We start from the raw sequence: 26,501 nt of genomic DNA on the forward strand, positions 1-26,501 counted from the left end.
TGTGGGATATACTGTGAAGGGGGGCAGGTGCTCCAGAGCTCCAGTATCCTCCAAGACCACCTAACTGCATCCTGTCAGGCATAAGCACACACTCTCCACATCTTTGGTTAGTTTCCTTTAATGAATTGGCCCTGCCTAGGACTTGTGCCCCTTTAAAGAAGTGGCTTTAAAGTGGAGTGGCTCAGATATTTGGAGTAGCTGTTCAAGGGGGTGAAGACAGTACAGTGAGGGTTACCACCCTCAGTGGGGACACTGCCCCAGGGCAATTCGAATCTGGAGCATCTTGGAACACCTGTCTTGACTTGCCATTGGAAATGGGATTCTCTCTCCCAGCAAAGACAGTGTGAACCTAAAGACAAGAGCAGACACACAAAGGGCCAGCTGGATCTGGGCAAGACGGTGCCCCTCCTGGTTGTAACAGCCCCCTGTGGCAGGGCCTATTTGTTGGCCTGATTGGAGCACCCCAAATCTAGTGGCTGAGGCCTAAGATAGCTAGTTGTAAGACACAGCACTTGGCTGGGGGCTGCAGGTGGATAAAGCCTGGCAGAAGCTCTCCCATAGAGGAACTGGCTGGAGAAGGGAGGAAACAGCTATACTCTTTGCTCAGCCATCAAATGCAAACTTAAATACTTTGGAGATTTTTCAGGGGTGGGGGATGGGGAGGGCCCAAGGCTGCCAGAGCCTCCCAGTATTAAAACTAACCTGTGGGAAGGGGACGTCACTTGGAACAAGAATGTTGAAGGAGCTACTAAATGGATGGTACGGAACCCAGTTCTGATTCTCTAGGAATCTAAGAAGTGACCTGAGGACACCACTTACCTAGAGGACACCCCTCAGCAGAGCTGCCTCAGGGCTGACGCCTCAGTGTCTCACAACTTCTCACTCTCTCTTCCATGTCTGAAAAAGACGGTCAACCTTTCTCCTCTGCTAAAGACTTCTGCCTTCAGTGTCCAGGCTTCTTGGATGGCAGTGTGGAGATTGGGCCCACTGGCCTGTCCAAGCCCACGTCCCACCCTTTACCCATGTGTACAGGCCACTACAGGGTCAGCAACAATTTCCCAAGAGGATGAAACCAGCCCTTGGATTTCCTGAGGCTTCCAGGCTCAACTGAGTCCCCTCTATACAGTAACTCCAAGCCAGTTCTGTGCCCAGTCAGCTTTTCCTCCACAGGCTTCCCGGAAATAATTCCCTTCCCCCAGCAGGTTCTGTACCACCTCCAGTTGTGTCTAGTAGGGACTGGCCTCAGCTCTAGAGACCTGGGGACAGCAGTGAAATAGCCTGGGGGTGGGGTGGGGGTGGTTGTAGCTGGGCTGCTCTGATCTCTACCAGGAAGATAGCATTTTGCCTATTTTGGGGTCCCCCACTGAGCTCTGTACATGCAACATGGCTTCAGCGCATAGATGTGTCCAATTTGGTAATTAGAGATTTCTTTGTAAGTGGATTTAGGGGAGAGCCTGACTTTCCTAAATGATGAGGAATGTGCAGAGGGGTTTCATTTGTGTTGAATCCGTCCAGGCTGCACATCTCATTAAAGCCACTTAGCTGAAAAAAAGCAAAGTTCCTGCCGTCTACACCTCAGGGAGGCTTTAAGGACACAATGGAATCTCCCACTAGTTCCGATACTTGGGCTGAAAAGCCCAGCCCTACTCCCCTTGTCCTGCATGCCACACTGGTGCCTGCCCAGGCAGGATGGGTGGTGGCTCAGTCCCCACCTACCCAGGGCTCAGATTTTTGCGGGGCACAGGCAGGAATAGGGGAGGCCGCCACTTCAGCTCCCTACTCCGTTCACTGTTCAGAGGACACCTGGCTCAGCTGTTGCACCCCTGTCCCTGGGCATGCTGGGAGGTCCTAGCTCCAGGCTGGGTTCTAGAGACACAGTTATCAGCTGCCCCTTGGGTCTCCAGGCTCACCTGTCAGGATGGCATCCAGCTTTGCTACCACGTGTCGTGCGTTGTCCAAGCTGAAACACATCGGGGGCTTGAACTTCAGGACATTCCTCCCGGGGCCATCGGTGCTCAACAAAACGTAGTTTTCTTTCAGCCTGCAAGGATAGGACAGAGCAGGGCCCGCTGCCCACCAGCCAAGGGCACTTCACATGGGCCTTTCAGACCTTCCTCAGCCTGGCTTTGGCCTCATGGGCAGGACTCCAGCCACACTGCCCTCAGAACCTTCCATAGGCCAGTTCCCACCAGGATACAGCATTGGCCACCCCCTGCCAAACTCCTGCCCAACTTTATGGCCCAGCATCAGAGGCCTCTGGGGTGCCCTGCATCTGGCCCTGAGCCTGTTGCCACCCCCCCGCCGCAGGGGTCTTGCTTCATCCGTCCCTGGAGCCCCAGTTGAAGCCAAGCTGAGATTGGCCACAGGGCTACGATGTGGACAGCAGAGTCCCTGCATTTTTCATGTTAACATATGGTTTATGTGATGTTGTATGGTTTACTTTTTATATGGAAAGTGTCCAATATTCACAGAGTAGTACAGTGAACCCATGGAGCCCTCACCTAGCTTCTAACTTCCCCGCCAACCCTTTCTCTACTCTGCCCCCAGGTTATGTTGTAACCCCAGACAGGACTATCCAGTTTTAATTTCCAGTTCTTTTTGGAAGTTATTTAACATCATCATTGGTATCTAATAATTGTTTTTAATATTCCACATTTACACTTTTAACCTAGGAAGGTATTTTGGCCTCTGAGAGAAGGGGTCTGATGTGACTGTATTTACGCTCTCTCTGACTGCCCCCCTCTGATTCTTTTTTATTCATTCCTTTTATGTAAGTCTTGTCAGGAGCAGGGTGTCCTCAGCCTGCCTCTGGCTCCTTCCTCGCCTCCCAGTCTTCCTGGCACTGATGGCATCTGCTAGAAAGATCAGTTTAAATCCAGCCCTGCCTTTAGCAGGGTGACTGCCACTGAAACACCGTTCCACCTGGTTCACTGAACTGGAGAAACCACAGGGGTGGTTGCAAGGTGGAGGAGGCCAGGCTTGGCTGAGGATCTGACTTCCTCCTTTCCACAGACCATCCTGAATTTCTGAGTCTTGAGGCTCCCTGGGGGAAGGGGGGTGGGTGAGCTGGTGGATGTGCCCAACCAGCAGAGAGAAGGCAGGGGCTGGGCAGCCACGCAGGAGGGGTCAGCTTCAAAAACCGTGTGGGGAGAACGATTTTTGCATCAATACTGTTTATGTGAATTCGAAACAGAATGACGCACATTTCACAACTTGAATAAGGACACGTATCAAACACTAGATGGGTTTTCCAAGGTGGGGGAAGGGGGTAGGAGTGAGGAATGGAAATAAAACGGAAGTAACTAAACAAGAAGGGAAAGGGTCCTGGGGCTTGGGTCCTGCGTGGGGTTCAAGTGAAAGAACATGCGAACCAGAACTGGGAGCGAGGGCTTCTGAGTCCTGAGATGCTGAGTCATCCAGACACTCCCCACCCAGACAAGGAACAGGAGTTCTATTTGAAAACCCTCTAGGAATGGGGAGTCCGGTTCTGCCACAGCCCCAGGTGTGGCTCTGGAGAAGCTGCTTCCCTCGGGCAGCCTGGGGCTCTGAAATGCAGCGTTGGGGTTGCCTGGGTCTGAGAGCTGCTGCAGCTTTGGCATTCTTGGTAGAAGTGTCTGCTCAGGCTGGGAATGGCCCGCACCCATCTGAAGCCTTTGCTGCCGGGCACTGGGTACAGAGCTGTTGGGGCCACTTTCTCTGTCCACAGAGCCCAGTCAAAGGGGTGCACAGATTGGCAGCCCTCTAACCCAGAGGCTAAAAGCCACCTCCTTCAGTCAACCCTGTGTGGGCCCAGTGTGCCCGGGAGAGGCAAGAGGGGAGCTCTTTCCCAGTCAGGGCCGTAGAAACAAGTTTCAAGAAAAAATACCTGGATACCACATAGTCAGCCTCTTCGGTTGCTGGCATCCTTGTGGCCACATCTTTGATCAGGTCCACACCAATGAAGAGCCCAACGCCCCTGGAGCAGAAGGTGACATCTCAGGAGGCCAGGCCTGAGGGGCCATGGTCCTTGTTCTCACCCTCTGCCTGGGCCTCAACCAAGCCCCTATCAGAAAGCCCACCAGGGCTTGCACCTCTGCCTCCTGGGGAGGCTGAGAGCTGTAGGAACCCTTGGAGGGTGCTAAAATAGTTCCAGGAAGTAACTGCGATGGTGAGGGGCCCTCAATGTGGATAGAGGAAAGTTTGATCCTGGCTTCACCCACCTCCTCCCTCCAGAGGTGCCATCTTGGGCAATAGCACCTGTAGGTGCTTCAGTTCCTCCTCCGTGGAGTGGAGATAAAAGTTCCCACCATCCCAGGTGGTGATGAGGTGAATGAAGGAACCACACCAGGCCCCTGGCAGGTGGTGACTGCTACCCTGAGCCTCACCTGATGTCCCCAAGGATGGGATGTTTGGCTTTCTGCTGTCCAAGGAGCTCCATCAGGAAGCTGCCCACAGAGGCAGCATGAGCCTGCAGCTGCTCCTTTTCCAAGACATCCAGGACGGCCAGCCCCACAGCGCAGGACACTGGGCTGCCCCCAAACTGAGCCAGGGGACAGAGAGCATGTCAGGTGCTCAGCAGAGTGGGCCATGCCCCAGGGACGGTGCAGGGCAGCAGAACTGCCACACACATTGCAAAGGCAGTGATGAGCACAGGCCCGAACCCCTCAGGGCTCAGCATGCTGGGCAGTAAATGGGGTTCTTCTGAAGCCCCCATGGGTTGTCCCACCTTTCCAGGTGCTAATGTGACTGTAGTCCAGGCCAAGTACCCTCAGGGGGGCAGTAGGATCCCCAAGAACATGCAAAAATCAGAGGAGAGGATGTACTGGGCATTCCCACACAGCTGTTTTTTGTCAAAAGGCTTCAGGGCCCCATCTCGTGGACTGGACCCAGACCCACTGCATTGCACTGCCCATCATCTCTTTCAGGGAGGGGCAAGAGCAGCATGCCAGAGCCACACCCAGGAAAAGTCACTCTGTGGTTCCAGCTCACAGCTCTGCTGGCTGAGCCCAAGGCAGACTTTAGGGCGCAGACCACAAGCTGCCTGTGAGCCAAATGCGGCCTGAGGATTCATTTTGTTTGGCTTGTGTGGCATGATTAAAAGTTCTGAATTAGGTGCTAATGTCTTAAGAAGAGACTTAACACAAAAATAAGTCTGGGGCCTCCCTGGTGGCGCAGTGGTTGGGAGTCCGCCTGCCGATGCAGGGGATACGGGTTCGTGCCCCGGTCTGGGAGGATCCCATATGCCGCGGAGCGGCTGGGCCCGTGAGCCATGGCCGCTGGGCCTGCGCATCCGGAGCCTGTGCTCCGCGACGGGAGAGGCCACAGCGGTGAGAGGCCCGCATACAGCAAAAAAAAAAAAAAAAAAAAAAAAAAAAAAGTCTGGCTTAAACCTAGCCTATCTGGCTACATTGGCACTAGCTGTCCCCTTCAGGCACCCTGAGTGCTTTGACTCACTTCCTCCACCTGGCCCTGCAGGTGTCTGAGGACCTGCACTGCAGAGAGTCAGAAGGAAGGGGGTCTCCTGCAGATCTTTTTTTTTTTTTTTTAACTATATCTTTAAAAAACCACAAAACTTTATTGAGGTATAGTTTACATACAATAAACTGCATATATTTAAAGTGTATATAGTTCAGTGTGACTTGAGAAATGTATATACCTGTGGAACCTCCACTACCATGAAAATACAAAACATTTCCATCATTCCCCAAAGTTCCTTGTGCTCCCATCCACTACTGGCCCAGGCAACCACTGACTTGCTTTCTGTCACTATAGTTTTGCTTTTTCTGGAATGTCATATGAATGGAATCACAAAATATGTAACCTTTTGTGCCTGGCTTCTGCTCAACATGTTTTTAAAATTCATCCATAATGTTGTGTGTATTGGCAGTTTGTTCATTTTTTTTTTTTTTTTTTTTTTTTTTGCGGTATGCGGGCCTCTCACTGTTGTGGCCTCCCCCGTTGCGGAGCACAGGCTCCGGACGCGCAGGCTCCGGACGCGCAGGCTCAGCGGCCATGGCTCACGGGCCCAGCCGCTCCGCGGCATATGGGATCCTCCCAGACCGGGGCACGAACCCGTATCCCCTGCATCGGCAGGCGGACTCTCAACCACTTGCGCCACCAGGGAGGCCCAAGTTTGTTCATTTTATGGCTGCATAGTATTCCATTGTATGGACACACTACAATTTGTTTATCCAAATTCCTGTTGATAGACCCTTGGGGCTTATTTTGATTTTTGGCTATTTACGAATAAAACTGTTATAAACATTTATAACAAGTCTTTTTGTTAACATACATTCTCATTTCTCTTGGGTAAATACCTAGGAGTGGAACTGTTGGACGGCTTGATAAATATATTTAACTATATAAAAAACGTGAAACTGTTTTCCAAAGTCGTACCATATTACATTCCCACCATTAGTGTATGAAATCCCAGTAGCTCCACATCCTCAAAAACATTTGGAATTGTTGCATTTTTTAATTGCAGCCATTCTAATGGGTATGCAGTGGTATCCTGTAGACCATCTTGAAAATTTGCTTGCAGAACCTCATACTTGTGATCATAAAAAGCTTCCTAGGTGATTTGCTGTGAGGCAGCTTTCTGATATGTCCAAAGCAAATTATGTGTGGGATGGACACGGGATGGATTGAGGCTACTTATTGCATATTATCAACTGTGAACTCGTTAAAAGGTCGTGTGTTCTACCCACAGCATCTTTGGTTTAGAATTGTGGCCTGGCCAAGATGCTGAACTAGCATAATATATAACATAGTTATCTGTTCTGAACTAGTTCAGAAAAGGCAATATACAAACAAACAACAACAAAAAGCATCAACAACAAACCATGAGGAGGGAAAATCATTTCCAACGTTGCCATATTATATTATTTAAAAATGTCTAGTTCTCAACAGAAAATTATGAATCATGAAAAGAAAGAAGAAAGCATGGCCCATATATGGGGTGGTGGTGGTGGGGTGTGTGGATACAATCAATAGAAACTGTTCTGGGGAAGCCCAGATGATGGGCTTATAAGACAAAGACTTTTTCTTTTTTTTAGACAAAGACTTTAAATCAGATATTATAAATATGTTTAAACACTAAAGGAAACTATATCTAAAGAATTAAAAGCTAAGCATGAAAATGGCGTCTTGCCAAATTTGGAAGATCAATAAAGAAATAGAAATTATAAAAAAGAACTAAATAGAAAGTCTGGAGTTGAAAAGCACAGTAGCTGAAATGAAAAATTAAGAGGCTCAACAGCAGATTTAATCAGGCAGATGAAAGAATCAGCAAACTTGAAGATACGTTGATTGAGGCTGTCCAGTGTGAAAATCAGAAAGAAAAAAGAATAAAAAAAATGAACAGAGCCTCAGAGACCTGTGGGACACAAGCATACCAACATATGCAAATAAGAATTCCAGAAGGAGAGGAAGGCGCAGAAAGAATATCTGAAGAAACAATGGTCAAAAACTTACTAAATTTGACTAAAAAAACATCCCAACAACAATCTGAACATCCAAGAAACTCAATGAACTCCAAGTAGAATAAACAAGTTTCATACCTAGACACAACATAACCAAGGTACTGAAAGACAAGAACAAGAGGGTGGGTAAATGGGTGAAAGTCGTCAAAGGTAAAAAAATGCCAGTTATAAATAAGTCACAGGGATATAAGGTACAGCATGGTGACTATAGTTAATAATACTGGGGACTTCCCTGGTGGTCCAATAGTTAAACTCTGTGCTTCCACTGCAGGGGGCTTGGGTTTGTTCCCTGGTCAGGGAACTAAGATCCCACATGCTGCACAGCGCTGCCAGAACAAACAAACAAGCAATACTGTATTGTATATTTGCAAGTTACTAAGAGAGTAGACATTAAAAGTTCTCATCACAAGAAAAAAAACTGTAACTTTACGGTGATGGATGCCAAGTAAACTTATTGTGGTTATCATTTTGCAATACACACAAATATTGACTCATTATATTGTACACCTGCAACTAATATGATGTTGTCTGTCAATTATACCTCAAAAAAAAGACAAAGAGAATATTGAAATTAGCAAGAGAGAAGCAACTCATCATGTACAAGAGATTCTCAACAAGATTAATAGCTGATTCCTCATCAGAAACCCTGAAGGCCAGAAGGCAGTGGGATGACCTATTCAAAGTGATGAAAGAAAAATACTATCAGTCCAGAATTCTCTATAAAGTAAAAGTATCCTTCAAAGATAAAGGAGACAGGAATTCCCTGGTGGTCCAGTGGTTAGGACTCTGTGCTCTCACTGCCAAGGGCCCGGGTTCAATCCCTAGTTGGGGAACTAAAATCCAACATCCCACAAGATGCATGGTGCAGAATAAAAAAGAAAGGAAAGAAAAAGAAAAGAAAGAAGAAAAAGAGGAGAAACTAAGGTAGTTCTAGATAATGAAAAAACTGAAAAAATCTGTCAGCAGCAGATCTACTTTACATGAAATACTAACAGTATTTCTTCAGGCTGAAATGAAAGGACATCAGACAGTAAATCAAATCCACATGAAGAAATAAAGAGTACTGGTAAAGACACAAATAGGTTGAAAGCAAGAGAGTGAAGGTATGCCATGCAAACAGTAACCAAGAGAGCTGGTGTGGCTGTAGTAATATCAGACATAAAAGACTTGCAAGATTAAAATTGCTATTAGCAACACAGGAAAACATAATGATAAAAGAGTCAATCTATCAATATGATATAACCACTACAAAAACATATGTACTTAACAACAGAGCCCCCAAATACGTAAAGCAAAAAATGAACTGAAAGGAGAACTACAGAATTCAGTAAGAATAGTTGGAGAGTTCAGTCTCTCATTTTCAATAATAAACAACTAGACAGAAGATCAACCAGGAAGTAGAAGGCTTGAACAACACTATAAACTAACTAGATCTAATAGATATATACAGAACACTCCACTTCAAAAAAGCAGTATAAATACTCTTCTCAAGTGCACATGGAACATTCTCCAGGATAGACTATATATCAATATATTAGGCTGTAAAACAAGTGTTTATATATATACATATATATATATATATATATATATATATATATATATATATATATATATATTTTTTTTTTTTTTTTTTGCGGTACACGGGCCTCTCACTGTTGTGGCCTCTCCCGTTGCAGAGCACAGGCTCCGGATGCACAGGCTCAGTGGCCATGGCTCATGGGCCTAGCCGCTCCGTGGCATGTGGGATCTTCCCGGACCGGGGCACAAACCCATGTCCCCTACATCGGCAGGCGGACTCTCAACCACTGCGCCACCAGGGAAGCCCAAAGTGTTAATATATTTTAAAAGTCTGAAATCATAGAAAGTATCTTTCTCACCACAGTGGAATGAAGCTAGAAATAAATAACAGAACACTGAAAAACTAAAAATATGTGAAAATTAAATAACATGCTCAAACAAACAATGGGTCAAAGAAGTCACAGGAGATTAAAAAATGTTTAGAGATAAATGAAAAAGAAAGCACAACATACCCAAACTCATGGGATGTGGTAAAAGTAATGCTTACAGAAAACTTCATGTCTGTAAATACTTCTGTTAAAAAAAAAATCTCAAATGAATATTTCCACCTTAAGAAAGTATAAAAAAGAAGAGCAAACTAAATCCAAAGCAAAAATAAAGGAAATCATAAAGACTACAGTGGAAATAAATAGAAATATAGAAAAATAATAGAAAAAATCAACAAAACCAAAAGTTGATTCTTTGAGAAAATCAATAAAATTGACAAACGTTAGCTAGACTGACCAAGATAAAAAGAAGAGTCAAATTACTAAGATCAGGAATGAAAGAGGACACATCACTGCCAATCTTACACAAGTAAAAAGAAGTATAAGGGAATAATGTGAACAACTGTCTGTCAACAAGCTAGATAACTTAGATTAAATGAACAACTTCCTAGAAAGATAAAAAATATTGACGCTGATTCGAGAAGAAATAGAAAATCTGAATAGACCTGTGGCAAGTAAAAAGAATGAATTAGTAATTAAAAAATCCTCACAAAGCAAAGCCTAGAACCAGATGGCTACACTGGTGAATTCTACCAAAACGTTGAAAGAATTACTACCAATCTTTCAGAAAGTCTTCCAGAAAATAGAAGAGGCATGAGCACTTCCTGGATCAGTCTTTGAGGGCAGTATTACCCTGATACCAAAACCAGACAACGATATCCCAAGAAAACTATAGATCAATATCTCTTAAGAACATAGATGTAAAAATCCTCAAAAATTACAATAGCAACTTAATCTAGCAACATATAAAAAGGATTATACACCATGATCATGTAGGATTTATCTCAGCAATGTAAAGTTGGTTCGACATGTGAAAATCAAATAATGTAATAAACCATATTAATAGGATTAAGAACAAAAAAAATCACATGATCATTACAATAAACGAAGAAAAAGCATTTGATAAAACCCAACAGCCTTCATTATAAAAGCTCTCAACAAATTAGGAAAAAAGGAGAACTTCTTCAATCTGATAAAAGGCTTCTACGAAAAATTCACAGCTGATATTATACTTAACGGTGAAAGACTGAATGTTTTCCCCTAAGATTAGGAACAAGACAAGATGTCTACTCTTGCCATTTGTAGTCAATATTGTACTGGAGGTTCTAGGGCAGTTAGGCAAGAAAAAGAAGTAAAAGGCATTCAAAATGGAAAGGAACAAGTAAACCATTTCTATTCACAGATGACATAATTTGGTACACAGAAAATTCTACAGAATGTATAAAAAACTATTAGAGCTAATAAATGCATTCAGTAAGGTTGCATGATACAAGATCAATATCCAAAAATCAACTGTATTTCTATATACCAGCAATGAAGAATCTTAAAGTGAAATGAAAAAAACAATTCCATTTATAAAGGCATGAAAAAGAATACAATACTTAGGAGTAAATTTAACAGAAGTAGTTCAAGACTTTTACAGGGACTTCCCTGGAGGTCCAGTGGTTAAGACTCTGCACTTCCACTGCAGGGGGTGTAGGTTCAATCCCTGATCAGGGAACTAAGATCCCGCATGTGGTGTGGCCAAAAAAAAAAAAAAGACTTTTACAATGAAAATTATGAACATGATTGAAAAACAATTAAAGACCTCCATAAATGGACAGATATCTCATGTTTATGGATTAGAAGACTTAATACTGTTAAGATGGCAATACCCTCCAAATTGATCTATAGATTCAATGCAATCTCTTATCAGACTCCAAGCTGCTTTTTTGGTAGAAATTAACAAGCTGATTATGAAAATTCATATTGAAATGCAAGGGACCCAGAATAGCCAAAACAATCTTCAAAAAGAAGAACAAAGACTGGGGGATTAACAGTTCCTGATTTCAAAACATACTACAAAGTATAGTAGTCCAGACTGTGTGCAACTGGCAGGAGGATAGATTTTTGATCAGTGGAACAGAACTGGAAGTTTACAAATAAACCATTAAATCCATACATTTGGGACTTCCCTGGTGATCCAGTGGTTAAGAATCTGCCTTCTGGGCTTTCCTGGTGGCGCAGTGGTTGAGAGTCCGCCTGCCGATGCAGGGGACATGGGTTTGTGCCCTGGTCCGGGAAGATCCCACATGCCGCGGAGCGGCTGGGCCCGTGAGCCATGGCTGCTGAGCCTGCGCGTCTGGAGCCTATGCTCCGCACCAAAAAAAAAAAAAAAAAAAAGAATCTGCCTTCCAATGCAGGGGACACAGGTTCAATCCCTGATCGGGGAACTGGAACTAAGATCCCACATGCCACGGGGCAACTAAGCCCATGTGCTAGATCTAGAACATGCGCACCACAACTAGAGAGCCTGCGCACCGCAACTACTGGGCCTGTGTGCTGCAACGAAAGAGCCTGCATGCCACAACAAAGATCCTGTGTGCTGCAACTAAGACCCAATGGAGCCAAAAAAAAAAAATAAATAAATCCATGCATTTATGGTTGATTGATTTTTTAAAAAATTCATTTATTTAATTTTTGGCTGCATTGGGTCTTCGCCGCTGCACACGGATTTTCTCTAGTTGCTGAGAGCGGGGGCTACTCTTTGTTGTGGTGCGTGGGGCTTCTCTTGTTGCAGACACAGGTTCTAGGTGTGCGGGCTTCAGTAGTTGTGGCACACGGGCTTCAGCAGTTGTGGCTCGTGGGCTCTACAGCGCAGGCTCAGTAGTTGTGGCGCATGGGCTTAGTTGTTCCGCGGCACGTGGGATCTTCCCGGACCAGGGCTCGAACCCATGTCCCCTGCATTGGCAGGTGGATTCTTAACCACTGCACCACCAGGGAAGCCCTGGTTGATTGATTCTTGACAAGGGTGCCAAGACCATTCAATGGGATAAGATATAATAAAGAATATTCTTTTCAGCAAAAGGTTTTGGGACAACTGGATATCTATATGCAAAGTTAAATAACCCCACCTCATACCATATTTAACCCCACATCATACTGTATTTAAAAACTAGCTCAAAATGGATCCAATACCTAAATATAACAACTAGAACTATAAAATTCTAGGAAGAAAAAACAGAGGTGTAAATCTTTATGACTGTTGATTAGGCAATGGTTTGTTAGCTATGACTCCAAAGTACAAGCAACCAAAGAAAAACTGGACTTCATCAAAATTAAAAACTTCTGTGCTTCAAAGGATACTACCGAAAAAGTGAAAAGACACCTCAAATAATGGGTGAAAATACTTACAAATTATATATTTGTAAGAATCTAGTATTCAAGATACATAAAGAACGCTTACAACTCAGCAAAAAAAGACAAGTAACCCAATTAAAAAATGTGCAAAGGATATATTCTTTGGAATATATATGTCATATATATTGGGATACATATATACATATATATATATATACACACACATACATATGTGTGTGTGTATGTGTATATATATATATATATATATATATATATATATATATATATATATATATGGTCAATAAGCACATGAGAAGATTCTCAACACCTCTAGCCATCAGGCAAATGCAAATCACAATGAGATACCACTTCACACTCACTAGGATGGCTATAATAAAAGAGAGAAAATAAATGCTGGAGAGTATATGGAGAAATTGGAACCCTCATACGTTGCATGTAAAGTGGTATAGCTGCTTGGAAAAAGTTTGTCATTCCTCAAAAAGTTAAACTTAAGAGTTGCCATATGACCCAGAAATTCCACTCATAGGTAAGGTATACGCTCAAAAGAACTGAAAACACATTCCATACAAAAACATCTACACTGAATGGTCAACTGCAGCATTATTCATAATAACCAAGGAGGGGAAACAACCAAAACATTAACTGAAGAATGGATAAATGAAACATGGTATACTCATACAATGGAACATTAATCATTCATAAAAAGGAATGAAAGACTGATTCATGCTATAACATGGATGAACCTTGAAAACATTATGCTACGTGATAGAAGCCAGACACAAAAGGTCACATATTGTGTGACTGTATTTATGTGAAATGTCAAGAACAGGCAAATCCATGGAGACAGAAAGAAGGTTAGTGATTGCCAGTAATTGTAGAGAAAAGGCAATGGGGAGTGATTGCTAATGGGTATGGAGTTGCTTTTTGGGGTGATGAAAATGTACAACAATGAAAATTAAGACAGTGATAATGGCTGAACCACCTGGTGAGTATACTACAAAAGATTGAATTGTACTTGAATTAAAAACCATTGAATTTGTATTTGAAAGAGTAAATTTTATAATATGTGAATTACATCTCAACTAAAAAAGAATCAGTGATTTCAGCCTTTTCAACAGCAACACTGCATGCAAGGTGACAATGGAATACACTTTTTTAAAAAAAATGAATCCATCAGCACTGACTTTATTTCTTTAGGCCATGCCACGTGGCATGCAGAATCTTAGTTCCCTGACCAGGGATTGAACCTGTGCCCCCTGGAGTGGAAGCATGGAGTCTTAACCACTGGACAGCCAGGGAAGTCCCTGGAGTATGCTTTTACAGTAACTAGGACCTAGATTTTATTTTTAGCTAAAATAGTTAAATATGAGGGCCTGACACAAATACCCTTAGGCACAGAAGACCTCAGAAGGTTTGCATCATAAAGGCTTGCACTGAAAGGAATTTGGGATGAAATACTTGTAATACAGATACTTAAATAAAATAGGAAGGATTAAAAGACACAGAAAAGTATGGTAAACTGAAATTCTAAATTAAGATGCTAGCAACAGGCCTAAATATATCAATAGTTACATTATATTTAAAGTCATTACTTTGAAGTCAAATATTAACAGATTTGGGCAAAAACCCAAATTCTAGATATATGCTGGTTAAAAGAAATACACCTAAAGCATGAGCACACAAGGTTGAAAATAGAAGGGTGGAAAATAATACATTGGGTAATTGCTAGTCAAAAGAAAGCTGACTTAGCTTTATAATATCAGATAAAATAAACTTTAAGACCAAAAACATTATTAGGAATGGAAAATATTACTCCATATGATAAAGGACTCAATTCTTGAGAAACTGCACAGCCACATGCAAACGAATGAAACTGGACCACTATTTTACACCATACACAAAAAAATTAACTCAAAATGGACTGAAGATTTGAATGTAAGACATGAAATCATAAAACTCCTAAAGAAAACATAGGCAGTAAGCTCCTTGACATTGGTCTTGGCAATGATTTTTTGGATTTGACACTGAAAGCAAAGGTAACAAAAGCAAAACTAAACAAGTGGGACTACATCAAACTAAAAAGCTTTGCACAGCAAATCAACAAAATGAAAAGGCAGTCAACTGACTGGGAGAAAATATTTGCAAATCATGTATCTAATAAGGAGCTAATATCCAAAATATATAAAGAATTCATGTAACTCAGCAAAACACAAAGCAATACAATTAAAAATTGGGTAGAGGGGCTTCCCTGGTGGCACAGTGGTTAAGAATCCACCTGCCAATGCAGGGGACACGGGTTCAAGCCCTGGTCCAGGAAAATTCCACATGCCACGAAGCAACTAAGCCCGTACGCCACAACTACTGAGCCTGTGCTCTCGAGCCCACAAGCCACAAGTACTGAACCCACGTGCCACAGCTACTGAAGCCTGTGCGCCTAGAGCCTGTGCTCTACAACAAGAGAAGCCACCGCAATGAGAAGCCTGTGCACGTCAACAGAGAGTAGCCCCCGGGGCCTCCCTGGTGGCGCAGTGGTTAAGAGTCCGCCTGCCGATGCAGGGGATACGGGTTCGTGCCCCGGTCTGGGAGGATCCCATATGCCGCGGAGCGGCTGGGCCCGTGAGCCATGGCCGCTGGGCCTGCGCATCCGGAGCCTGTGCTCCGCAACGGGAGAGGCCACAACAGTGAGAGGCCCGCATACCGCAAAAAGAAAAAAAAAAAAAAAAAAAAAAGAGTAGCCCCCAATCGCCGCAACTAGAGAGAGCCTGCGCACAGCAACGAAGACCCAACACAGCCAAAAATAAATAAATTAAATAAATAAATTAAAAAAAACTGGGTAGAAGATCTGAATAGACATTTTCCCAAAGAAGACATACAGATGGCTAACAGATACACGAAAATGTGCTCAACACCACTAATCATCAAGGCAATGCAAATCAAAACCACAATGAGATGTCACCTCACACCTGTTAGAATGGCTATTATCAAAAAGACCAGAAATGGGCTTCCCTGGTGGCGCAGTGGTTGAGAGTCTGCCTGCCGATGCAGGGGACACGGGTTCGTGCCCCGGTCCGGGAAGATCCCACATGCTGCGGAGCAGCTGGGCCTGTGAGCCATGGCTGCTGAGCCTGCGCGTCCGGAGCCTGTGCTCCGCAACGGGAGAGGCCACAACAGTGAGAGGCCCGCATACCGCAAAAAAAAAAAAAAAGACCAGAAATAACAAGGGCTGGCAAGGTTGTGGAGAAAAAGGAATCCTTGTGCATTGTTGGTGGGAATGTACATTGGTGCAGCCATTATGGAAAACAGTATGGAGGTTACTCAAAAAACTAAAAATATAACTACCATGTGATCCAGCAATTCCACTTTGGATATTTATCTGAAGAAACTGAAACTACTATCTTAAAGAGCTATCTGCACCCCTACAGTCATGGCAGAATTATTTACAACAGCCAAGATATGTGTCTGTTGATTGATGAATGGAATATATATATATATATATATATATATATATATATATATATGAAATTCAGCCCTAAAAAAGAAGGAAATCTTGCCATTTGCAACAAGATGCTTTCATAACTTGAGGGCATTATGCTAAGTGAAATAAATCTGACAGAGAAGACAAATACCATATGATTCCATTTATATGTGGAATCTAAGAAAACCAAAAACTAAACACCCAAAAAACCCTGAACTTTTAGATACAGAGAACAGATTGGTGATTGCCAGAGGTGGGGGTGGGCAAAATGGGTGAAGGGGGTCAAAAGGTATAAACTTTCAGGTATAAAATAATTAAGTCCCAGGGACGTAATGTACAGCATAGTGACTGTAGTTAATAATACTGTATTGTGGGGCCTCCCTGGTGGCGCAGTGGTTGAGAGTCCGCCTGCCGATGCAGGGGATATGGGTTCGTGCCCCGGTCTGGGAGGATCCCATATGCCGCGGAGCGGCTGGGCCCGTGAGCCATGGCCACTGAGCCTGCGCGTCCGGAGCCTGTGCTCCGCAACGGGAGAGGCCACAACAGTGAGAGGCCCACATACCGCAAAAAAAAAAAAAAATACTGTATTGTATGGTTGAAAGCTGCTAAGAGAATAGATCTTAAAAGTTCTCATCATAAGAAAAAAAAACTGTAACCATGTATGGTGATGGACGTTAACTAGAATTATTGTGGTGATCACATTTTATATATATATATACACACACACACACACACACACACACACACACACACACACATATACATACACACACACAAGTACTGAATCATTATGTTGTACACCTGAAATCAATATAATGTTACATGTCAATTATACCTCAATCAAGAAAAAGATTCAATTCCCAATGAACATACAGAAATAAAAAAATATATATACTGGGAATTCCCTGGCAGTCCAGTGGTTATGACTCCATGCTTTCATTGCCGAGGGCACAGGTTCAATCCCTGGTCAGGGAACTAAGATCCTGCAAGCCAAGCAGTGTGGCCAAAAAAACCCGAAAGTATATATATATACTACTTAATATTAAGTAATATATATATTACTTAACAGCCTCACAATATATGAAGCAAAAATTAACAGTATTACAAGAAAAAAATTGATCATTTTTCATCATAGTGTAGATTTAAACACACAGTTCTTAATTATTAATAGGTTAAGTAGGAAAAAAAAATGCAGTAAGAATACAGAAGATTCAAACAACGCAATTAACAAGTATGACCTAAGAGACATTCAGGGAGTCTGGCAAACAACATTTAGAGAACCCACAATTTCCCAAGGACGTGTAGAACAATCACGTACCAGATCACCTCAACACATTTTACAGACTAAGTATCAAAAGAATAAGTGGCAGTAAGTCAGAAGTTAACAAAAAGATTTAAAAAACTAGAATCGAATGATAATGCAGTGGTTCTCAAACTTTCGGTCTTAGAATTCCCTTACACTCTCAAAAACTTGTGAGGAAGCCAAAGAGCTTTTGTTTATATGGGTTATATCTATTTACATTTACTGTAATACTTATGATAAAACTACATTTACAAAAAAATTAGTGAGTAGTAGTGGCCTTGTTTGTACAGAAGCCACCATGGTGCTTCCTGGCCCTGGAGCCTTCACTCACCGTGTTGAAGTACTCGACGCCGGTGGCTTCAAATGCCCTCGCCACAGCTTGTGTTGTGGCCACACAGGCTACAGGGTGGCCATTGCCAATGGACTTGCCCATGGTGACAATGTCGGGGACAAAGTCTTCCCCCTGCAGCTGGAAGGCCCAGAAGTGCTTGCCTACTCGGCCAAAGCCCACTTGAATCTCGTCTGCAACAAAGACCCCTCCGGCCCTGCGGATGTGCCTGTGGCAGAGGACACACGGCTGATGGGGGACTGTGGTGAGAGGGAGGAGACCAGGAGCTGGGAGGTCTTGGGACTCTGAATCCTGGCTTTGCCAACAGTAAGGTGGGGACCTTATGCAGATAGCTGGCCTTCTTGGAGCCACTATTTCTTCAGGGGCTTTGTCTGACAATTCTGGCAAACAGGCCAGGCTGAGGTTGGAATTTGGAACAAAGGCTGGCAAACCCCACCCTGGGGCAGCCTCTCCCACCTACTCACCCTGCCACTTCTCGGAAGTAGCCAGCAGGGGGAATGATCTGCCCTCCCACACTGGGCAGAGACTCAGCAAAGAACGCTGCGATCTGTGGAGGAGAAGGGAAGGGCACTGCGGAGGCGCTGAGCTGCAAGCTGAGCACGTCCGCTGATGCTCAGTGCTGGCTCCAAACATGATGAGTTACTGTCCGCACTGTGCCCCCACTTTGGGCTCCACATCACACCTGAGGGTCTGTGACGTAGTTTTTTCAGGCCTCGAACCAATTCTTACCACCTGGATGCCTCCGGACCCCCTGAACTTAGCATGCTCCAGGTTAAATCCACTGACCTCAACCCTATAAGCCTGTTCCTTCCCTTCTCCCATATGGTGAGTCCCATCCCTCCCAACTAGGACAGAAATCTGGCCCCATCCTTGATCCAGCCTCCTTCTTCATCTATCAGTCAGCACAGCCTCTGACTCTATCCCTGTAACATCTTTGCACCCACTCCTTCCCCTCCCCGCTGGATACTCCTGCCTCCTGGCAGATCTGCCCGTTTCTGCCTTGGCCTCCTGCCTTCTAACTGGACACCTCTTCCAACCCATCCTCCACTGGCCACCAGGGTGATGCCTCAATGTAGACACTGAGCTCATCACTGTCCTGTTTAAAACCCTTCACTGACCCTTTTGCTTACAGCAATGACTTCCAAACTGTGTTCTGCCTTGGAGCTGCTTCAGAGGCTACTGCTGGGATGAAGGAAGGACTGACGGGGTGGGAAACCGGTCACCCACCCATGCTGCCACCAATCTCTTTTTTGGTTTTATGTAAGTAGGTGCAGAACATCGGAAGTGCATGGTCCAGGCTTCCTGGATCTGGCTCTGCCAACCTTTCTGGCCTGTCTTTGCTATATATCCTGTGTTCAGTTGTCACTCCTTCAGCAAAGCCTTCTAGAGAGCCCTCATACCAATCACCAGCTGCCTCCCCTCTACTGTTGCCGTGGCTGCTGCTTTACCAGGGTATGACACGCCTCTCCTGTCTCTGCCCCACAATCCATCTCTATTACGCTGCCCTGGGTGGGTCTCCCCATTGCTCACTCGGGCCAACAGGGCCTCCTCATGTCACCTGCCCTCAGACTGGCCCCATTCAAGTGCATCCCCTGGTCCTATTACCTTCTCTCTTAAAACTCTATAAAGGTCCCCCATGGCCTCTAGCCCCTCAGCTAAAGGGGCACTTGCGGTCCGCGGGCCTATGGTCCTGCCTGCTTCTCTAGGTTCATCTCCTGCCGGCTCAGCGTGGCCCCATACTCACGTGGTTCCTGCACAGGCCGCCGCTCTGTTGAGGATGGCTTTCCTTGTTCACCCCCGACCCCGCCTTGAGTGGCTAACTCCTACTCACCTTATATTACTAAAATCAGGCAGCACCCCCTCCACGGGCCCACCATCACACACACACACCAGTCCAGCTTGGGCCCCTGGAGTCCAGTAATGCCCAGGACATCTCTCTACCTAAACTCTCTGCTGAGCACTTAATCCCCCTACTAGACTCCCAAAGGGCAGGCCCTGGTTCTAATTTCTCTCAGGGTTCCCAAGATCCAGTCCAGGGTTGGCAACATTGGCTGTTCGCTGGACCAGACCTGCTTGGATGTGGTTACCTTCCTGCCCTTCTCCTGTGCGCTGCCGACCACACGTTTCACCTCGCTGGCATAGGCCACAGCTGGATTGGGGTGGTCCTCCCGGTAGGGGCCCCGGTAGGTGTCTGGGAGAGGTGCCTGTAGGGAGTGACAGCGCCATGTCATCCAGGCTGAGGCGCAAGCACCGGCCTGTTGCCCACTTGAGCAGCGCGTACCACGTGGACCCACTCCTTCTGGCCATCCAGGTCCCGGAACTTGTAGGGGCTGATGTCGATCAGGGAGCTCAGGTGACCATGATAAGCACTGGGGAGGAGAAGGGAGAGTGGGCTCAGGCCCAGGTGGCACGTACTCCCTGGCCTGGCCCTGACAACTGTCTATTCACCTCAGGAAACACTCAGGGAAGACCAACCTTTCAGACACAGCCTGAGTCCTAGGGCCAGGAACGAGCACAGGCCTTGGAGTCAGCAAGCCTTCCTTCAAGGCCACTTACTAGCTATGTAACGTGGCTAATCGTTAAAATCTTTGGGCTCAGTTCCCTCCTCTGTAAAGTTGGGGGGGGTGTTTCTCCTTCATGGTTGTAATGAACCTTAAATGTGATAATGCTCTAACCCTGGGCCTGGGTCTTGTGCACAGCAGATACTCAGTACAATGGGAGCTACTGTTGGAACATTTTTTAATTTTATTTTTTAATCTTTTGGCCGTGCCAAACGGCATGTGGGATCTTAGTTCCCCGACCAAGGATCGAACCCGCGCCCCCTGCATTGGCAGTGCAGAGTCCTAACCACTGGCCCACCAGGGAAGTCCTTGCAACAGTTTTAATACCCAATATGTGGGACCAACTCTCACCACCTTATAAAGCATTCTCTGCTCCCCAGAAGCTGCCACCACAGAAGAGACGCCAGGGGGAAAGAGACGCCTGGTGTGTGTGTGTGGGGGGTGTCTCTGTGGCCAGGTCCTCATGATCCTCTTCAGGCCCAGGCCCCTCATCTTTCCTGCCCAAGGCACCCAAAATCAGAGCCTCACTGATCCCCAATAAGCAGCAGGCCCACGCTTCTGGAAATGGCACTTACTGATCTAATACCACCACGTCCCAGTGTCCTGTGTATTGGCGTGCCAGCCTCAGGGCCAGGTCGTTGGCTTCTGACCTATGACAGAAAAAGTGGATACTGCTTGGACAACTGTCCAAGGGCTTTCCCTCCAGGATAACTGCTTTCTACAGAGAAACCTGGAGGGAAGGAGGAGCCCTTCCAGCAGCAAGAAGATTCTTAGGACGCAATTCATTAGTCATTCACTTATTCATTCAGTAAATATTTATCAAATGCCTTCAATATGCTAGGAGCTGGGGGCCAAAATAGTAAGTAAAACAGGCAGGCTCTGGCCCTCCTGGAACTTACATTCTACTTTGTGTCACGAAAGCCAAAAAACACAGACAGAATGATCATTTGGTAAGTGCTACAATGGACACAGGGTGCCGAGAGAAGCAGGTGGGGCCCTACCTTAGATAAGGGGTGTTATGGGCTGAATCGTCTCCCCAAATTCATGTGTTGAAGCCCTAACCCCCAGCATCTCAGAATGTGATTGTATTTAAAGACAGGGCCTTTAAAGAGGTGATTAAGTTAAAATGAGGCCATCTGGGTGGCCTTAATCCAATACAACTGGTCTCTTTGTAAGAAATTTGGACACACAGAGAGACACCCAGGGGAGTGCATGCTCAGAAGAAAGGCCATGTGAAGACAGTGAGAAGGTGGCCACCTGCAACCAAGGAGAGAGGCCTCAACGAAACCCAATCTGCCAGCACCTTGATCTTGGATTCTGACTCCCAGAACTGTGGGACAATAAATTTCTGTTTAAGCCACCTCGTCTACAGTATTTTGTTATGGCGGCCAGAACAGATTAAGGCCACACCTGTAGAGTCCTGAGGGTGAAGTTTCTAGGCAGAGTGAGCAGCACACACAAAGACCTTGTGAAGGAAAATTGCTCAGGGAACCACAAGAAGACAAGGGAGGCCAGGGGCAGCATGAGAGAGGAAGTGGGGAGACAGGCGGGGCTGCAGAAGGAGCCTGGATTTTCTTCTCGGTGCCACGTGAAGCTACGGAAAAGTTTTAATCAGGGAAGCGACATGATTCAGCTCCCATATGAGGAGGAAGCCTCTCTGTGTATATAATGGAGTAGAAGGGAATTAAAGTGCAAGTGAGGAGACCTAGAAGGAGGACATGAAGGTGAGAGCAGGTGGATGGAGTTAGGAGACAACCTGGAGACAGACAAGGCAAGCCTGATGCAGGGCTGGGAGGAGGGTGCGTTTCTACCTTGAGCAGAGGCGCAGACAGTGCTGCCATTTGCCAGGACAGACAGGGTGAGGGAGGGCCGGTCTCCTTGGGAAAGTCTGGGGTAGGTGCCTGAGAACGTCAGGGAGAGCCAGTGCCATGGTCCCACACCAGGTGTTAGCGAAGACAACCGTTTCTTTTCTTTTTTTAAAAAATAAATTGATTTATTTTATTTATTTATTTTTAGCTGCACTGGGTCTTCGTTGCTGCGCACGAGTTTTCTCTAGTTGCAGCGAGCGGGGGCTACTCTGTTGTGGTGCGCGGGCTTCTCATTGCGGTGGCTTCTCGTTGCCGAGCATGGGCTCTAGGCACGTGGGCTTCAGTAGTTGCAGCACGCGGGCTCAGTATTTGTGGCTCGTGGGCTCTAGAGCGCAGGCTCAGTAGTTGTGGCTCATGGGCTTAGCTGCTCCACGGCGTGTGGGATCTTCCTGGACCAGGGATAGAAGCCGTGTCCCCTGCATTGGCAGGTGGATTCTTAACCACGGCGCCACCAAGGAAGCCTGACGATCAACTCCTGATGTCTTTTGGACAGGTGATGTTAGACCTGTTCCAAAGTCAAGTGGGCAGTTAGAACCCTGAGGCTGGAACACATGGGAAACATCTGGGTCTAAGATACAAATTTGGAGGACTTCCCTGGTGATCCAGTGGTTAAGACTCCACACTCCCAATGCAGGGGGCCTGGGTTCGATCCCTGGTCAGGGAACTAGATCTCACATGTCGCAACTAAAGATCCTGCACACCGCAATGAAGATCCCGCGTGCTGCAACTAATACCTGGCCCAGCCAAATAAATAAATAAATAATAATTTAAAAAAAGATACAAAGTTGGGAGTCACCAGCATGTCGATGATATGTAATCCATGGGAATGGATGAGGTCAGGAAGGCAGAGGGCTCAGAGGACCAGCCCTGAGGAATAGAGTAGGAAGGATCAGCATAGGAGACAGCGGGAGTGGCCAGAAGCTGGCAGAAAACCAGAAGCATGAAAGGTTCTGGAAGCAAGACCAGAAAGCATTTCCAGAGAGAGTGGTAACTCTGTCAATATTACTGAGAGACAGGAAGACAAGGGCAGCAAAGAGACCAGGTCCCCCCACTGCTTCTATGCCTCATCATTCTCTGTACTTTTCTCTCCCAGACACACTGGGCTGGTTCTATGTACACGCCATCATCTGCCATTTCTGCCTCCACTGCTACTCCCAGTGTAGCATAACCTATCACGGGCCACTAAACTGGTGCCTAATGGTGTCCATTCTCGCTTTCCTCCAGTCCTGATGACATCACTTACCTGATTAAAACCCTCTGATGGCTTCCTAATGCTCTTAGGATACACAGATTCCTCACTTGAACAATAAAGCCCTGGGTGATGGACCCTGTCTCCCTCCCCAGTGTCCCCAGGCTCCCACCCTCTGCCCTCCCTCACTGGCTGCCTTTCAGCTCAAGTGTGCTGGGGTGCAAATATTCTTCCTGCCACAGGACCTCTGTACAGGCTGTTCCGTGTGGTGACCTTGACAAGAACACTTCCAATGGAGCGGGCAGCACCCTACCTTCCTCCTCATCTAGCTATCCCCTAGTCAGCTCTTAGCCTAACATCACTTCTTCAGGGACGCCTTCCCCGACCCTCTCAGAGCAGGCCAGGTCACCCCACTGCTTCTATGCCTCATTATTCTCTGTAGCTTTCCTCGAGACAATGATTCCTCTTTGTAATTCTGTATTTCTTTGAAGCATCTTTGATGTTTCTGTTCCTCACAGAGCAGGGATTTTGGCTGCAGCTCCCAGCACTGTGCCTGTGTATGCATAAAGCAGAAATAAAGGAACATATTACCTTGGTAAGCCCCAACAATGATCTTAGAAGAGAGGTAACGGCACCCCTTACAAAGAGAACAGGAAAGTGGATCTGACGGAGAAGCAGCGGGGCCTGCAGCTGGGAAGCGTGGGTGCCTGGCCCACTGAGGGCTGCCTCTCCCCACACTCCGTCGGCTACACGATGCTATGCCCATGTGAGCAAATCTCTCCATCGTTGTCTCATCCTTTTGCCGGGGGCTGGCCACAGTGCACTTACCCAGAATTCAGGAAATAAAACACACAGAGCTTCTCCGGTAGGGTCTCGGACAGCCTCTGTGCGTAATCCACGATGTTGTCGTGCAGGTACCGGCTGTTGGTGTTGAGCACCTGGTTCTGTTCATGTGCTGCTTGGACCACGAGAGGGTGGCAGTGCCCAACTGCAAGAGGGCCACCTCCATCACACAGCCGGCCCCACTCAGCCAATCCCTCCGGGCCTCTCCCAGCCCCAATCTGTGAACCCAACTAGAGGAGATGCAGTTATAGAGGCAGAGAGGAAAGACAGGAGTCTGAAGACAGAGGGGGCGAGACAGAGGTGCCAGTCTGGAAAGGGAGACCTAGAAAGAAGTCCCTGAGATTCTGGCAGAAGGCAAAGTTCTCTGGCAGAAAACTGATCTCGAAAACCCATGTTCTTTAGGAAGCTTCTTGAGGCCTTCTGCTCAACAAAGACAGGGGTGTGGGATTTGGGGGATGGACAGGGGGTAGGGATGTCATCAGTGGCTTGACTTCACCAGTCGGGGGGCTGGAAGTAATGATGGCCAATGGCCAAGGATTATGATAAGAGAATGAAGATGATTGGGTGCTCACCAAGTGCCAGGCACACTCAAAGCAAGTTACATGAATTAACTCAATCCCCCAAAACATCTGGAGGTGCATACCAAGTATTATCATGTTCATTTTGCAGATGAGCAAACTCAGGCACAGAGACTTAAACTTGCCACAAAGTTAGCAAGTGGAGGACAGGGATATGAACCCAGGCAGTCTGGAACTAGAGCCCCTGCTTTCAACTCTACTAACCTCCAATTTCCCTGCTGAGTCACTGGACTCCCTTTCCTTCCACCAGCTCTGGTGGCCTCATCTGGATAACTGAATTCCTACTTCAGTTTCCTTGTCCAGGACCTGAGATGATCACTTGGGCTGAAGCCTTGCCATGACTGCCAGGGCTCGGCCAGGGTCCTGTTGGGCTGCTGGCCATGGCTGGGCCGACTGCTGTTCTCTGAGCTCACTGTCAGTCCCAAGTGGAAGTGGACCCTTAGACTTAGGTCTCTGACTCCTGCTGATTTAGCAGAGCTACTGCTTGGAAACTTCTACAGCTACCCCAGAAAGACTGGGTCTCCTCTGCACATGGATGCTGGCTAAGCAGAACCTGAGTTCTCTGTACCTCTCTGAACCTCAGGTTCACCCTTGGACCAGGTTCACAGTGTTGGCATCCTTTCCTGCCCCGTCTTGAGGTATGATACTGACCGTGGGCCACATTGTTGATGCAATCGATGTATTCTGCCCCCTGTTCATCGTACATGTATTGCCCTTGGCCCCGGACAATCTTAATAGGATCCTCAGGAAAAAAGAGTCTGCAGGAATTGCTGTGGGGACAGACAACGAATGGACAGTCATGTCTGAAGACCGGAAGGGAGAAATCCACCCATCACAGGCCTCCCCCTACCCTTTCCCAGTTTCTGGAAAGGAGAAAAGCTTGAAGGGCAAGTTGTTGCGTCCCTGCCTCCACTCCCCCCACTCCACAGGTGGCTGGAGAGGAGAAAAAGGATGGGGTAAGAAGTTGCTAAAACAAGTTGTTTCTTAAGTCATTTGAAGGCTATGTGGCTTCATTCATTTCCACATGTGCCCACTGAGTCGCTTGGGTCCCGGGAAAAGGTGGCTGCTCCAGACCCACACGGGCTCCCTAAGGCAGTGTCTCTTTGCTGGGATGAGTGAGGAGGGCACCACCATTTGGTGGCTGGCTCTCGGCCCTAAACGAGTCCTTGCCAGCCAAGCCTGCTGCCTTGCTGGGGGCCAGCCCCAAGCTCTAGCCCAAGGCTGCCTCATGCCCCACGTCCCACCGAGAGCCCCTCAGACACAGGTCAAGGGTAGACTTTCTCGAAGGCTGCCTGTGAGCCGACACCCCACCCCAGCCTTCGTCTGGACTTTCAGTCCCTTCCTGGGTCACTCCCGAGCCGGGCCCAGGTCCGGAGGGCGAGGGCCTCCCAGGAGTCCCGCTGCGGGGTGGATAAGGCGCTGCGGGGGAGGCGCGGGATGAGACCGCCGAGACCGGCTGCGCGCGGCGGGGTCTCAGGGGCCACAGGCGCCGGAACCGGGATAGGCCGTGCGAGGCCGCGGGGGCTGGGGCCTGTAGGCTCGCGCCGGACGTGCGTGCCTTGTGCGCGCCCCCCCACGCGTCGCCGTCTCGGTACCTGAGCAGTCGCCTCCTCAGGGCCAGAGTCGCGGCCTTCCCGCGCGGAACAGTGGCCATGGCGCCCGCCAGCACTC

General features: G+C 46.7%; 1 protein-coding gene across 1 annotated transcript; it reads right to left on the reverse strand.

Moving 5' to 3' along the window:
• Positions 1–53: 53 nt before the first annotated feature.
• PHYKPL (5-phosphohydroxy-L-lysine phospho-lyase) lies at positions 54–26,501 on the reverse strand. The gene is made up of 13 exons (XM_060094906.1): positions 26,426–26,501; positions 25,482–25,600; positions 24,238–24,397; positions 20,928–21,002; positions 20,073–20,160; positions 19,879–19,995; positions 18,256–18,338; positions 17,774–17,999; positions 4,365–4,519; positions 3,866–3,955; positions 1,911–2,041; positions 820–897; positions 54–349 (listed from the first exon to the last, which is right to left on the reverse strand). Exons 1-12 carry the CDS (start codon positions 26,482–26,484, stop codon positions 848–850), a joined length of 1,353 nt encoding a protein of 450 aa, XP_059950889.1. The 5' UTR covers positions 26,485–26,501; the 3' UTR covers positions 54–349; positions 820–847.

Source organism: Mesoplodon densirostris, chromosome 3, assembly GCF_025265405.1.
Source record: "Mesoplodon densirostris isolate mMesDen1 chromosome 3, mMesDen1 primary haplotype, whole genome shotgun sequence".
In the NCBI taxonomy this organism is placed as follows: domain Eukaryota; kingdom Metazoa; phylum Chordata; class Mammalia; order Artiodactyla; family Ziphiidae; genus Mesoplodon; species Mesoplodon densirostris.

Excerpts from the sequence above, each read along its gene's own strand:
- PHYKPL (XM_060094906.1), bottom strand. The coding sequence starts at position 26,484 with ATGGCCACTGTTCCGCGCGGGAAGGCCGCGACTCTGGCCCTGAGGAGG. Across the intron at positions 21,003-24,237 it reads TTTTATTTCCTGAATTCTGG|GTCAGAAGCCAACGACCTGG; the intron begins GTAAGTGCACTG and ends TTTCTGTCATAG. Across the intron at positions 18,339-19,878 it reads CACAGGAGAAGGGCAGGAAG|ATCGCAGCGTTCTTTGCTGA; the intron begins GTAACCACATCC and ends TCTCCTCCACAG.